Source organism: Stylophora pistillata, chromosome 3, assembly GCF_964205215.1.
Source record: "Stylophora pistillata chromosome 3, jaStyPist1.2, whole genome shotgun sequence".
Classification (NCBI taxonomy): Eukaryota; Metazoa; Cnidaria; class Anthozoa; order Scleractinia; family Pocilloporidae; genus Stylophora; species Stylophora pistillata.
The window spans coordinates 27,447,727-27,462,143 of record NC_142521.1 but is presented as its reverse complement, the minus strand read 5'-3'; the positions used below and the strand labels follow the sequence as shown (position 1 = coordinate 27,462,143).

Genomic DNA, 14,417 nt, shown 5'->3' with positions numbered 1-14,417 from the left:
GTAAAGTTGATTCGTAATAAACCCGTGAAAGTGACAAATGAGATACAATGAAATATATGAGGTTCATATATTTGGCTTGTTAGCTCAATATTTGGTTTGTTAGCTCAATTGGTAGAGCGCTGCACTAGTATCGCAGAGGTCAGTGATTCGAATCCCGTACAGGCCTGATTTTTTTCAGGTCTGATTTTCGCTATTGCTTAAATAGCGCTATCTACTGCGAGGATCGTGCATCATATGTATCTAATACCGCAGTACAAAATATATGAACTTCATATATTTCATTGTATCTCAGCTATTTCTTTCTGTCGCCATCTAATCCGGCTTAACTTTTAAGTGCATACAATGATAAAGCTAAAATTACTAAATGCCCTTCAGGCTGATATTTTCTGTTAAATGTTTGAGATTCTCCTATTATAACCAATCTTCTTGATCTTAATTTCCCATAGGGATTTATCCTCAAACGCGATCAAATCTCTTCCAGATGGGTTGTTTGCTGAGGTGATCGGGTTGAAGAACCTGTAAGTGCAATTTGACATACCTACTAGCTAAATTTCCGGCGTCTACTATGAAATTTACCAGCTTTACTCAGTGAAATTCTATTTGTTTTGTGTCGCTTAATTTTGAAGCGCATATAATGATGGTTTTTGTTACTCAAATATCATGTCATTTCACAAAATAAGGCGAAGAGATCGCATAAATATGAGCCGTAGGATATGAATAGGTTCACGACAAGTGAAATAAAAACATAAAAGATGCTACAAGGAGTAAAAATGGCCAGACGCGACGAACCAAGTCTTTAATCTTGCCAACCCAAATGTTACTTTAACAGAGATTTGTCTTCAAACGCTCTTGCCTCTCTACCAGAGACAGTGTTTTCTAACCTAACCAGCCTTCAAATTCTGTATGTATAAAAAAAATGTCAATTTTACCTAGTTGAATATTCCCTTTGAACCTTGATTGTTCAGTTTCAACTTTAAAAGAAGATGTAAGAAATGACAGATCATGAGTATTTTAAATTATTCCGTTTCGTTTGAATAAAATTGGAGGCTATGTTTACTTTTATTATTCATTTTATAGCTCTTCATCTCATTAAGCCATTTTTTACCTTTGGAACGGAAAAAGGGCTGAAACTTTTCCTGTTACTTTCGGCTGTACTTGTTTTCCTAGAGTAACAAGATGATTTTTCCCCAGGGATTTATCTTCAAACGCTATCGCCTTTCTTCCAGGAGAACTGTTTGCTAACCTGACAAGGCTGCGGCATCTGTACGGAAGATATGACACACTTTAGCTTACCCTATAAAATTTCCAATGTATATTCAACACATAGCACTTTTACCCAACGAAATGTTTCGTTTATCTCACTAATAAGCGACTCTGCTAATACTGCGTCCAAATCAATGCTGGGATAAGCTATTCCTGTAGCAGGTCTGTCGAAGGACTTATCGTTCGCGCGTCCTCGATCTTTGTGTATTTATAAGATGCAGAGTAAAGAAAAAACTTCGTAAATTACTTTAATAATGCATGTTTGCAAACCTTTTACTTTCTATAATGGGCCGAAACAAAAGGAAATTTGAATCTTGCTAAGTTGAATGTTACTTTAACAGAGATTTGTCTTCAAACACTATTAGCTTCCTACCAGAGACAGTGTTTGCCAACCTAACCAGTCTTCACACTCTGTGCGTGTTATCAATCATATCAATTTTAAACAACTCAAATATTTTCTCTGAATCAATGTTTTGTTTTGATACTAAAGCTATTAAGGAGTGGAAAAAGCCTTGGCACGTTTTCCCCCTTTTTTAATTTTTTTTTCTTTAACATTCATTTACCTCCCTTTCTCCTCCATTTCAATGTTGCCTGGCTTTAGCAAAATTGTCACACATTCCTTGCAAAACCGTTTTGGGGAAGAGGGGTAGGCCCTACCTTGTGAGTCCACAACATTTTGATCTCTGTGATGACGACTATCGTTGTCGACAAGATTAGAGACCACGCCAAAACACTGATCATTTGTTCAATGCCACTTATTGTAGGTATGACAAAATGGCACAGTTTAGTCATGGTGCTCTGATCTACTTTGCTTTCTCGATACAATTATTTTATAATAAGTCTAATATCATCGGCAAACTTATCGGCCAAACTAGGTAATTTTGGAATGCTAACACGCTTAAACGCCTCGCTATTATTTTTGTGTCCTTTGACAAAATCACGAAGCTTTATCTTCTAAAACATATGATATGGCTAAAACATATGATATTTTCACAGGCATTTATCTTCAAACAGCATCGCCTCTCTTCCGAGTACATTATTTTCCAAGCTAGCCTTGCTGGAGAGCTTGTACGTAAGATTTACTATACCTTAACTTCTCCTGCAAAATGTTCTGCTCATACAATGAATTATTTCCATTATTTATCTAAGATTCCTGAAGTGGATAAAATGTAAGAATTTATTATGTAACATCATATCCTCTAAGCCGTTTTGCTGGGGCATTTTACTACATAATTAGGCTCTATTAGTTAATGAACCTTCCCCATTACTTTCCGATTAATCTCTTTATTTTCTGGCTCTCTTTCTCCATCCTTTTTCACGTTACACTACGCAAAATTTTGCTCAGTTTAGTCATGGTGTTCTTTAATTTTTTTGTGCGTGTATTCTTAGCGCTCTACTTTGCCTAGGCTACCCTCAAGTATGTTGAGTAATTTTAGATTTTTCTGATATATCAATATTGTAATATTGCTTAACATTTGAATATTGACATGACCACATTTTTTGTTGTTTTTGTCTTTTCTTGTCATCAAATGGCCATAAAGGCATTATTTGTTCTTTTGCTAAGTTAAGCAAAATCTCTATAGGGATATATCTTCAAACATCATCAGCACTCTTCCAGAAGGATTGTTTGCTAAGTTGACCCGGCTGGAGAAACTGTGCGTGAAACTTGATATACATTAACTTATTTTATGAAGCATACCCGCTTTACCTAATCAAATGTTCCCTCCATGGCATTCTTTGATCATAATTGCGGATATGGATGAAGTGATGGTATTTATCACTCCGATATAATGTCACTTCATCGAGTGGGGTCAAAAAATGCTCAGAATATATATACCACCATAACATCCTGTGATGTTCCTGAGAAGCAGCTTTACAACAAATTGGAAACGTGTACTGTAGACGGTGAACAGAATAAATGTGGACGAACGTAAAGAACCAAATATTGAATCTTACATTAGCCGTTAAATTGTTACTTCAACACAGATTTTTCTTCAAACCCCATTGAATCCCTACTTTTTTTCTTTACAGGGATTTACATTTTAACATGATCCACTCCCTGCCAGAGGGAATTTTTCCCAAGCTGAACTTGATAAAATACCTGTACGTGTAGTTTGATAGACCTCAGCTTACTCATTAAAATGGAGATACTTACCACCTCCACTCAATAAAATGTTTGTTAATGCTATAATTTGATTACTATATCGGACCTTAATGAGATGATGGTGTTTATTCTTCCGTATCATGTAATTTTACAGCATAACGTCGAGAGAACGCACAGATAATGACATTTTAGAATACTGGTTGCGCAAGTTCTCGACAAGTAAGATACGAACAGCTAAGCCAGAGACTGTAAAACTGGCCGAACGTAATGAACCAAACCTCGCTTACCTCCTAAGGAATTACATTGATACTGTTTACGAAACTTAACAGCCTTAATGATAGGTGCACACTTTAAAGATCCCCAATTTTACCATGTCAAGTATTTCATTTTTATCATTACTTAGTGTTAGAACTATATCTAATAATTGTATACTTTCGGTTTCCTGTAAATATAATAAATACTTTGCCTTGTAGTGAATCATAATTTGTTACCAGCGTTTCGATTTATTAGACAATTCGTTTCCTTTGAAATGGTTGAAAGATCAAACGATATTCTTTTCTACATGTATATTAGCATCCCCATATTATAAAGCATCACTTGTTATCCTTGCTCACTGAGTTGATGTTTCCACAGGGATCTATCTTTAAACACCATCAGCTTTCTTCCAGAAGGATGTTTTACCAAGCTGACCATGCTGCGGTATCTGTGAGTGGAACTTTATGTACCTTATTATTTTGTCCTATCTAATGTTTTGTACATGCAATGTCTCCTATCAGCTTTAGCCAAGGAAATTTTTTGTTACTGCCTCAATCTAGTTTTGATTGCTGATTCACTTTATCATCTGTGACAAGCTAAACTCGCTAATCTAGACGTTATCTTAAACATGTAGTTGTCTGCATAAGCTATTATCTCTCCCACGCAAGAAAAAAATTTGCCAACTGAAAAAGCCTTTAGTCCCTGTGCCTCTTCCGGAACCTCACCTCTTCGTTCTCTGATACCTTTTTTTTATACCTTTATTTTCAATAATAAGAATGGCAACTTCGTATTAACAATGTGTCGTAATACGAGATCTCCAAAATCATAAAACATTACATTTCCTCCACAGATATTTACCTTCAAACGCTATTACCTTTATTCCAGAGGGAATCTTTCCCAAGCTGAACTGGCTGATCAGACTGTTCGTAAAAATTTGACATACCTTAGCATATCCTGCTCTGTCAGTTCTATGAGACATACATCAAGTACTGCTCAAGTGAAATGTCCCCTTGCGGAACTGGGTGTAATATGACGGTTTTTCGTATTCCATCATATTATTTCATTACACCATTCAAGTGTAAAAAAAAAAAAATTAGGGGAGAAAGGACTCAGTGCAAATGAGCTGATGAGATCGGAAACATATTTTGACTCTTGCTGGCCTAGACCTTACTTCAACAGCTATCTGTCTTCAAATGCTATTTCTTATCTACACAAAAACTATTCGCCAACCGAACCCGTTCACTTCTGAATCATACTCGTGTAATTTCGTGATGATAATAGAATAAATCTTTAGTATGCTATGATAAACTCCCCAAATATTAATTGTGGAGCAGTGTGTTTCTTTTGCTTAGGTAGTAGATTTTTTCGCAGGGATTTATCTTCAAACGCCATCACCATTCTTCCAGAAGGATCGTTTGACAAGCAGACTGAGCTCTCTTACCTGTACATAAGATTTTATTTAACTTACCTCTTAAAATCAATACAGTTCTACAATTAACCTAAGTTTGTCGCATATTGTTTTTTCTACTTTCGTTTAAAGGCCATTTTTTTTTTCTTTCAGCTTCCTATTTTTCACCTTAGATGCTTTGCTATTGATGTTCTTTTTTCATTTTTTAAATCCTACATCACACTTTCAATAGACTGACTGATGGCCATAATAATTATAATGATAATATCTTTTTACACGCTGTAGTCATGTCCCTCGAAAACCATGCACCAGTCTTCTTCACGAGATAACTTCCGTGAGCAGTTGTCATGACTTAATGGACGTAGTGGTCTCAGTTGCCTCGCCCACAAAAGAAAAAAAAAGGCGATTGTGTACAGGAAACTCTTCTTGTGCCATAAAGTCGGAACTGGAAGTAATTACGCTTCCTATTCTTCTACTATTGCAAAGGGAGAAAGCATAAAATGTATGATCGCTATACTATTTGGTGTTTTCTGATAGCTTGATTGCTTGATTTATCTTCAGGTATTTATCCTCAAACGGTATCACGTCTCTTCCGGAAGGACTGTTCACCAAGATGATCAGACTGAATGAACTGTACGTGATATTTAATATACCTTAGCGTGCACTCCATAATATTCTCTGCATACTATGAAACAGATCAACTTTACTCAATAAAATGTTCTCTTTGAGCCAATTTTTAATTCAGTTTCGAAATTAAATGCAATAATGGCATTGATTATCCCAATATAATGAAATTACCGAAATTAAGACCAAGAGGACATATAAAGCATGACACTGTCGTAAATCATAGTGTTCATAGACACTTTGACGGGTGTACAACTTCTTCGATTTTACTTTAACAACTTGGTATTTGTAAACGTTATTACTTATCCATCACAAAATAACATTTACCAACCGGGCCTGTCATCATCTATGTTCTCTCTTAAAATCCCACTCTGCCTCATTCCACCCTACAAATTGTTCCGTGTTTTACTTGTTTTCGTCGAGTTACTTTATTCTTTACAGGTATTTATCTAGAAACGCCCTCACCTCTCTTCCCCGACGATTGTTCGTCACGCAGACCAGGCTATTGGACTTGTATGTAATATTCATGATTTATTATGCCCTATCTCACCCAACACGATGTTCTATGTGTGCTGAGACACAGACCAACTTTACCCTGCAAAAAACTATTTTTATAGCCCTATGTTTTTTGTTTTTTGTTTTTTTGTTTTTTTTTCAGTGATGCAATTAGACCTAACCGGCTCGATTGACTGAATTGCTTTAAATGACCCAATCAATTCCAATGACCCAACAAGCTAAAACTGAATGCATGCATTAATTACGGGTTTGAATCATCCCACTATTACTTCACTTCAAAGAATAGGGTGAAAGTAATGTGCAAAATATACGATTATGGCATTCCAGTTGGACAGGTTTACGACAAAGCAAACACGCAAATAAAATCCAGTTTTACACTCATAAAATATGAAGCATTACTTTCTATTTAACTAAGTTTTTTTCATTTTTCCACAGGGATTTATCTGATAATGCCATAACCTCTCTTCCAGAAGGACTCTTTACCACTCAGACCTGGCTGTGGCACCTGTGAGAAAAATACGATACACTTTAGTTTGCCGTATCAAATTATCTGTACGCACTCTAAAACAAGCCCAGTTTACTCAACTTATCTTCTCTTCGCACCGATATATCGTTTTTATATCGGAGCTGGATCTGTGCAAGTTGAAATAACATAAAAGAACGCTTGCTGAGTCATAACAATGAAATGCTTTAAAGGATTGGGGTTATGATCGAAAACAGTTGCAACTGAAAAAATTATCTGATCTTTTTGTTTGAGGAACAATTCTCTCATTCTCAGAAAGAATTTGATGCTGACTGGAATGAGAATTAATGCATGTCTACGCCATATTTTCTCTCTGTTCTTAATTATGTCAAACGCGTCAATCTCGGAACTCTATTACTTTCATCATATAAGACGCACAATTTCCTATTCCCACACTTTTTTAACTTGTTCCAGTCACTTATTTACTATACGTTTGTTGATACGCTAGATTCCTCGATAGAAACAATTTACAGCGTATTCCTCGACGAGCCTTCTATGCCATGAAATACATAAGTATAATGTAAGTCTACATCATTGCACTAATTCCCTCAAAATCAATTTACCGTGAGAGATTGGTGGGGTCCTCTTTGTCTCGTGTTTAGTTAAGTTATTCCCAGATCCGGGACGAAGCGCAGGGACAAATAATGGAGCCGAAGATAGCAAGTTATGCTCCACTGTAATTGGTCTTCACAGAAATTTCTCGTCACTTATATACCTCTGTTATCTTAAAATACGTCTCCCTTAGCCAATATGAAATGGTTTTTTTGTGCTGCCTTCATTAAGGTTACCGCGCACCTTAAGGAGTGTCTCGCGTGCAAGCGATGTAGCGCGTCCGGTTTAAACTGTAGATATCTAAACCCCATATCAAATTAAAGCTTATAGGACTAGCTATCAGACTATACCAAAAATTTTGAAAAAAAATTCATTGTCGAATTTTCACGACTTCTAAATGCGAGCGCCGGAATCCCCTTTTGAACGTTACATGTCAAAGCGAATTTTGTTTTTCGCTTATTTAATGTGTTCCTCCGTTTCCGGAGCCAAAGCGCTAAAAAACCTTGTCTGCGATTTGCCATATTCAATTTCAGTGAAAAGTTACAGAACATTTTTGAAATAGGATTGAAAAAAATGTGGAGTGATCGTACAAAAATCGCTCTTAAAAAAAAAAAGATTTAGAAATAAAAAATTCCGAGACAAATTTTTGTTGTTTATATGTTAACTACTGTCAAAATTTGAGAGCAATAGAACAAATTCCCTTTTACTTGTAGCTCTTAAAAGGTGATTCGGGCGCTCCTATTTAGAAGTCGTGAAAAATTCGACAATTAATTTTTTTTCAAAATTTTTGGTATAGTCTGATAGCCAGTCCTATAAGCTTTAATTTTATATAGGGGTTGAGATATCTACAGTTTAAACCGGACGCGCTACATCGCTTGCACGCGAGACACCCCTGAAGGTGCACGGTAACCCTAACCCGTTCGTTAGATGCATCATTGTCATTTAACCTCGCCGAGGCGGTACGATGATGGATTGATTACTTCGATGACGACAACGATGTTGATTATGACGATGAAGATTATAGTAAAGGCGCTGAATATGCTATCAATTTTTTTGTTATCCTTGACGTTTAGAGCACTATCCGATAATCCTATACAGGCAATTGAGTCGGAGGCATTTAATTTCTACAGCTCTGCTACCTCTCGATTGTAAGTTATCTTAATACACAATCAAAAGTTGTTGTATTCCCCACCGAAAAGAAAGAAACCCCTCCTCCGTCAAAACTATCGACCTCCAGATGTTCAAATTAATCCTTGAAGCCTATATTTTACTTTTCATGTTAACGATCACGCAACTATTTTGGTTTCTGCATAACAATTACGATAATTGTGCCACGAAGTCATTCACTTTCTTTTACTAAATCAAATTTTAACGCGTTTTTCGCTTAGCTACTCTTTTTACAGGTTTTTTTAATATTTTTGAAATTATCGTTTAAATATTATAGATACATAATAATTTGGATATATCAACAAAGTTGAAATGGTAAATTGGCCACCGTAATGATTACAAAAGCTGACGTTTCGAGCGTTAGCCCTTCGTCGGAGCGAATATTTTTCGTCGGAGCGAATATTTACTTCGCTCCGACGAAGGGCTAACGCTCGAAACGTCAGCTTTTGTAATCATTACGGTGGCCAATTTACGATTTCAACTTTTTTGATATATCCAAATTATTTCGTTACTCCCACCGACGCAGCCCCAAACAGTTTCTTTCGAAACTATCAGCCTTTATTCATTATAGATACATGTTTGTTTATGGATACATGTTTCTGTGTATATAAGTAGGTCTATAAATAGGTTGGACTTTCCTCCTAGAATGGTGCTGCGGCGCTTTTTGAGGATTCTTCCCATTTCAACGTATTATCACGTAAATATTTTTTTTTTGTTGTTGTTGTTGTTGTTGTTGAAATAAAGCTTAATAGATCTTAATAGATCAAGTTCATGCCTACAACCTTTCGACCAATTAACGTTTTAGCTGAAGTGATAACGGCGTGAATACAAAATCAAAAACCGTAAATACTATCTAATACAGCTAGATATAGCAATCTTGGTTTACCTTACCTGACAGAGATGTCATCCCCATTCAAAATATTTTACAAATCCTTCTTTTTCTAAACTAATAACTGTGTTTTCACAGATTTCTTTTGCGAACGAACTTGAAGACATTTAAATCGGACTCCTTTGCCAATCTCAACGTCGACGGTTTTAAGCTGTAAAGTATCCAACAAACATTTATTGAAAATTCACCTGACATCAGATATGAACTCAAGGAACCTTGTGCTCCTCTTCTGAAAACTTGTTTGGCGCAGATAAGACATCACTAACTACGGTATCAATACCATTTTCCATATTGCGACCATACTCATCATCTGCATCAGTTATGATGTCACCAATATGATATGATAACTCACAAGTGGAAATACCACAGGGGTGTAGTCATAGAGAATATTCAGTACTTGCTTGCTCTACAATAGCATCTGCATATGGTAAATCGGCTCCTTAAACAAAGAAATTCTATATTGGGACAGACTAGACGTGAATGTTCCATCGTAACGGATAATTTTTTTTTGGATCAGACATCTCCACGAGAAAACTTTTCAGCAAAGTTTGCAGTGAAGCATAAAACTTTTCCTGCCAGCATATCTTTACACATGAGCCCCAATGTTTCCATTCCCTTGGGCATAAGTCACTCCAAACTGATGGTCACAACAAAATTTTCATACGCACTCAGCCTTAACGCGCTTTTTTTCGAGGGATGGATGGGGCTGAAATACAGCAGGCGTGACTAGTAATAGTACCGTTGTTTGTTTCTATTTCAGCTATTCGTGGGGAAAAACTCCTCGGTATATAGCATACTACCATGAAAACAAGACTATGCTCGAAGTATATCTGTTAGTATTATGTTTTGAATGATCAAGAACATGAAACTAACAGTTGGTGGTCTCAGAAACTAGTTTGTTTAATGGTGTCCAGAGAACAAATGCGGAAAATTAAACTGATTTTGTGTTGATATTTTGCGCTTGGTCAATTAACCGAAGGCAAAAGTCGCCGTACTTTTAAATACTATGAGTAGGTTTAATAGGCAAAATTTTTTATTCCTGATACTCTCCTGATAATTAAGTCGTTTAACTGTATTATGAATAATCGATTAAGTAGTACTTACCTAATATACAAGCACTTCTTGACCGCATTCAGCACCGAATTGCTAACTTCGTTGTTCAATGTTATGTCTAGGAATCCCACTGAATCACACAGAGGAGTTCTTAAGTTTACTTCTAGTTATTTTAGCATTGCTCGCCTGCAAAGTGCCATGTTATGGATGGGATTTACACACACTGTCGATCATTTTACCCGCCAAAATCTATTTCGACCGTGTCCACTAGGAACGTTTTCAGCGGGATATGGGAAGTGTTTTCGATGCCCTCCAGGTATGCCCTAGTCGTCAATGTTGTAATATTTTGATAGATGAAGCTCTTACCTGGCCACTTTAATTAAAAAACCATCATTAGCAAACGTTACATAAACTCCAAAAGTAAAGAAGATCAATTCTCAAAGGCTAAGCACGGAGACTTTCGAGTCGATGCAGCCTCAGTCATCGCAGAAAACACGGAAACATTCAATCAGACCAAAACTAACTTTTTCAAACCATAACTAGTTAAAAAAAACTTTTAATGAACTGGTACGTAGTAACCACCCTCCGAAAGTACAAGAGAAGATTTTATCGCATACCATGAAACTCTTAATCCATTAATAAAACAATCGATCGTGAATTTTACACGAAAAATAGTTTGCCATTGTCAATGGGTGAATGGTTCTGACAGTCATCTTAAGCTTAATTTTTTATGAAACCTTCGCTGAATGCCGCGGCAATCATATTAATTTTATTGTATGGTGGGTTTCAAGCTTGTAATTTTCTTATTTTGATACAGTTATTTGTCAATTTGTAACTGATTAACCTTTTCTTTCCCTACCTAACTTTGCCTCGGCTTCCATGCCTTGCATCTAATGACTTTTTCAGGTGGATTTTACTCTGATACCCTTGCTTACGTTGCGAAAGGCTGCAAGAAGTGTCCAAATGGGTCTTACGTTCCATTCGATAAGACACCTGGAAAATCAATTCTGGATTGCAAGGCGTGCCCTTTAGGTAAGTACCAACACTGTTGGCACCTAGCTGACATCAAAGCTTGCCCGTGCATAACTCATCTCAAGAGTGGCTCTCGTAAAATTCAAATGCGGGACTGGTGCCTACATACAACCAAGCGTGAATAGATTGTATTTTTCATATCCGTATTAAACACATGCCTCTAACAGCGCACTCACTCTACCAGTCACAAGGCAAATATAGCACCTTTCAGGTGAAATTTAAAAAAAAGATAAAATCTATTATTAACAGCACTGACACCTTTCTAAATTTTCACAGGAACTGAAAGTGACTTTTTTGCTGGACATCGTGCTTGTCCGTGTTTGGAAGGATTTTATCGAACCCATCGATTCGCTGAATGTCGTAAATGTGGCAACGGAGGACTGTTATGCCAAGATGACTATGCGTCCTTAAAATCGGGATTTTGGTGGCAGTGGCGGAACGAGTCATTAAAGCATCACTACCAGAATTTCATACAAAATCTTTTGTCGCCTTCTCCCAGGTTAGATAACTCTTCCGTGCAATACCCTTATGCGATCCCAATACCTTACAGGTGCCAGGAAGAGGAATCTTGCAAAGGTGGCTTGGACTCACCATGTGGAAAAGGGTACGAAGGACCACTTTGTGCAGTTTGTAGTTCAGGATATCATAAGCAACTGCGGTCCTGTGCAAAATGTCCCTCTAAGGCGTGGATTGCGGCACAGCTGTCAGTTATCGTGGTGCTTTTATTTCTGCTACTTGTTTTTCTGATGTGGAAGAGAACAACCAAATTGGAAAAGGATCATGGTCACCATCTCATAAACATGTTCTTTTCTAGGCTCAAAATACTTATTGGTTTCTATCAGGTTACTCACGGCTTACTAGAAGTTTTTTCGTTCATTGATTGGCCGGATTCATTGCAAGTGGTCGCCACACACTCTGGAATACTCCAGTTGAATCTGCTTCAGATCGCACCCGTCCACTGTCTATTCTCGGGGTTACAAGTAAATGTCTTTGGAGAATTGTTCGTGTTACTAGCATTGAATTTGACTGTCACTATTGCCTTAGGAACGAGTTACGTTATCTATAAGACAATCGTCACGAAAAAACATAGTCTTAAAGACGAGGAAAAGTCGGAAAAAATCTCCCAAACAAAACAGCTGGTTTACAAAAATCTGTTTTTCTTTTTGTATGCGACATATCTGAGTACAGTTTCCAAAACAGCCAGCGTTCTTCCACTTGCTTGCCGAAAACTCTGCAGGGATGGCAGGGAGGAGACGTGTAAAGTATACGCTAAGGCAGATTACAGCATACAATGCCAAGGATCCTCATTTAACCATTGGCTGATCTTGGCGTACTTTTCGACCGCCTACATCTTTGCCTTGCCTGCCGCCTCGCTGATAGTACTTTGGAGGCAAAGAAGAGTGATATCATCCAACACAGACAGTAGTAAGGATTCTGGCACGGAAGTGATTGAAGGGTTGAGATTCCTTTTTCAAAATTATAAGCCCACCTCGTGGTACTGGGAACTAGTCGAAATGTCTCGTAAAGTTGTTCTTACGTCTGCTCTTATACTTGTGGGAGAAGAGAGCAGGTCTTATATTGGTTTAGCATGGGTGGTTGCTGGTATGTATGGAGTGCTCTTCTCCTGGATAAAACCCATACAACTCGCTTCAGAAAACAGACTCATGTCGACTTCCCTTGCTGTCACTGTTGTAAATTTGGGAATTGGTGCGGTAAGCAGAATCCCAGCAGAGAATACATCAACCCTAACAGAAAAACATAAAGACGAAATAGTGATGACGATGTTAGTACTTTGTGCAAATACAATGGTGATTGCACAAATTGTTGGTAAGAGAAATGTCAGTTAAACAATTTTTTGAGACCAAAGCATCCTGAGAGGGGCTATTTTAGTACTTTCATTCCTTGCTCTGAAGAACATGGTAAAAAAATTTGAATTGATGCTATTCGAACTTTCATTAAGCGATAGCCTTCTTTCATAATGGCGAGCATTATCCTTATTCTTCAATGTGCTAGCAAATAAGCCTTGTTGGCCTCACGTTGGAGGGAAAAGCTGCTTTTTTAAACACGTTATCGATGCCAGATGGCATGTCAAGTTCAGAAAGAGAAGCATTTAGGTCGCCACTTATGTGATAAATATTACTAATGTTTAGGATTTAGATGGGAGAGAAGCACTTTATTTATCCAAGAAGATAAAGCCATGAAACAAAAAAAAGTGGAAAAGACCAATAATCACAGTGAAATTTCTTCTCAGCTTAAGGTCACCATATCAATTGCAAAAATACTTTTAACTAAATTTTTCATTTTTCCTATACCTTAGTTCAATACTTGATGTTTTTCTACGAGTTCTTCAAGAGGTGGCGTAAGAACCCACATTGGTCATTTTCTTGCTGTCTGGCTTTACTCATTCCATTAAATGACCTGCAAGGAGAAATCCAAGAAATGGCCGGTAATAACTTGATGAAAACCCAGCTTGACACGGGGATCTTAGAGAAACCGTCCATTGCTGACTCTGCACAAGACAGTGAAGCTTTGACCTTTAGCCTTTGTGAGGATGATGTCGAAAATAAAAATAAGATGAATGTGAAATTTCACAAGGGAGAGAAAGAAAATATCAAAGACAACCATAACCGCAGCCATCAATGCACGCAAACGGTGGTCTCATCTTTCGCTTAGACGGCAGTGCATGGATCAATAAGAGACAACCTTGCAATAGATAAGTAAGTACAATACCATCTTAAAACTCTCTAAGAAAACAAGGAGAAACCCGTACGAGAAAAAAACACCTTTTCCAGAAAAATGTACCCAACATTCGAAGAACTACCAAACCCATTTAATTTTAGCGAAGCTGAGTTAGGCGATAGACTGCAAGATATTTTTTGATGGTAGTTTTCTATGGCGCTGAGTTAAACACTGTTTAGCCTTTCAGAAACGCCGCATTAATCACTTAAAAGTGCATCATAAATTCCAGTTGAACAATAATCTTGCCTGAGTTTGCATGTTTCTCAGCGTTACAACAATGTTTGTTCGCCAG

The 14,417-nt window shown here is 37.2% G+C and overlaps 1 protein-coding gene across 8 annotated transcripts in view; it reads left to right on the top strand.

The window, feature by feature from the left end:
- The window catches only part of LOC111329440 (uncharacterized), a 29,106-nt gene that overhangs the window by 13,461 nt on the left and 1,228 nt on the right, over positions 1-14,417 (top strand). For 3 of the 8 annotated variants that reach the window (XR_015998860.1, XM_022934160.2, XM_022934151.2), the window contains exons 15-35: positions 447-518; positions 830-901; positions 1,192-1,263; positions 1,605-1,676; positions 2,260-2,331; positions 2,847-2,918; positions 3,295-3,366; positions 4,001-4,072; positions 4,473-4,544; positions 4,994-5,065; positions 5,592-5,663; positions 6,096-6,167; positions 6,606-6,677; positions 7,142-7,213; positions 8,319-8,393; positions 9,380-9,454; positions 10,062-10,133; positions 10,477-10,670; positions 11,261-11,386; positions 11,663-13,213; positions 13,704-14,103. Coding sequence is in view for 6 of the 8 variants with exons in the window: in XM_022934160.2 (XP_022789895.2) it covers positions 447-518; positions 830-901; positions 1,192-1,263; positions 1,605-1,676; positions 2,260-2,331; positions 2,847-2,918; positions 3,295-3,366; positions 4,001-4,072; positions 4,473-4,544; positions 4,994-5,065; positions 5,592-5,663; positions 6,096-6,167; positions 6,606-6,677; positions 7,142-7,213; positions 8,319-8,393; positions 9,380-9,454; positions 10,062-10,133; positions 10,477-10,670; positions 11,261-11,386; positions 11,663-13,213; positions 13,704-14,059 (3,457 nt within the window). In the remaining 2 variants the exon portion in view is untranslated. Of the gene's footprint in view, positions 1-446; positions 519-829; positions 902-1,191; positions 1,264-1,604; positions 1,677-2,259; positions 2,332-2,846; positions 2,919-3,294; positions 3,367-4,000; positions 4,073-4,472; positions 4,545-4,993; positions 5,066-5,591; positions 5,664-6,095; positions 6,168-6,605; positions 6,678-7,141; positions 7,214-8,318; positions 8,394-9,057; positions 9,110-9,379; positions 9,455-10,061; positions 10,134-10,476; positions 10,671-11,260; positions 11,387-11,662; positions 13,214-13,703; positions 14,104-14,417 lie in introns of those variants that run through there. The other 5 variants (XM_022934168.2, XM_088753720.1, XM_022934174.2 and 2 more) reach the window with 5 other exon arrangements.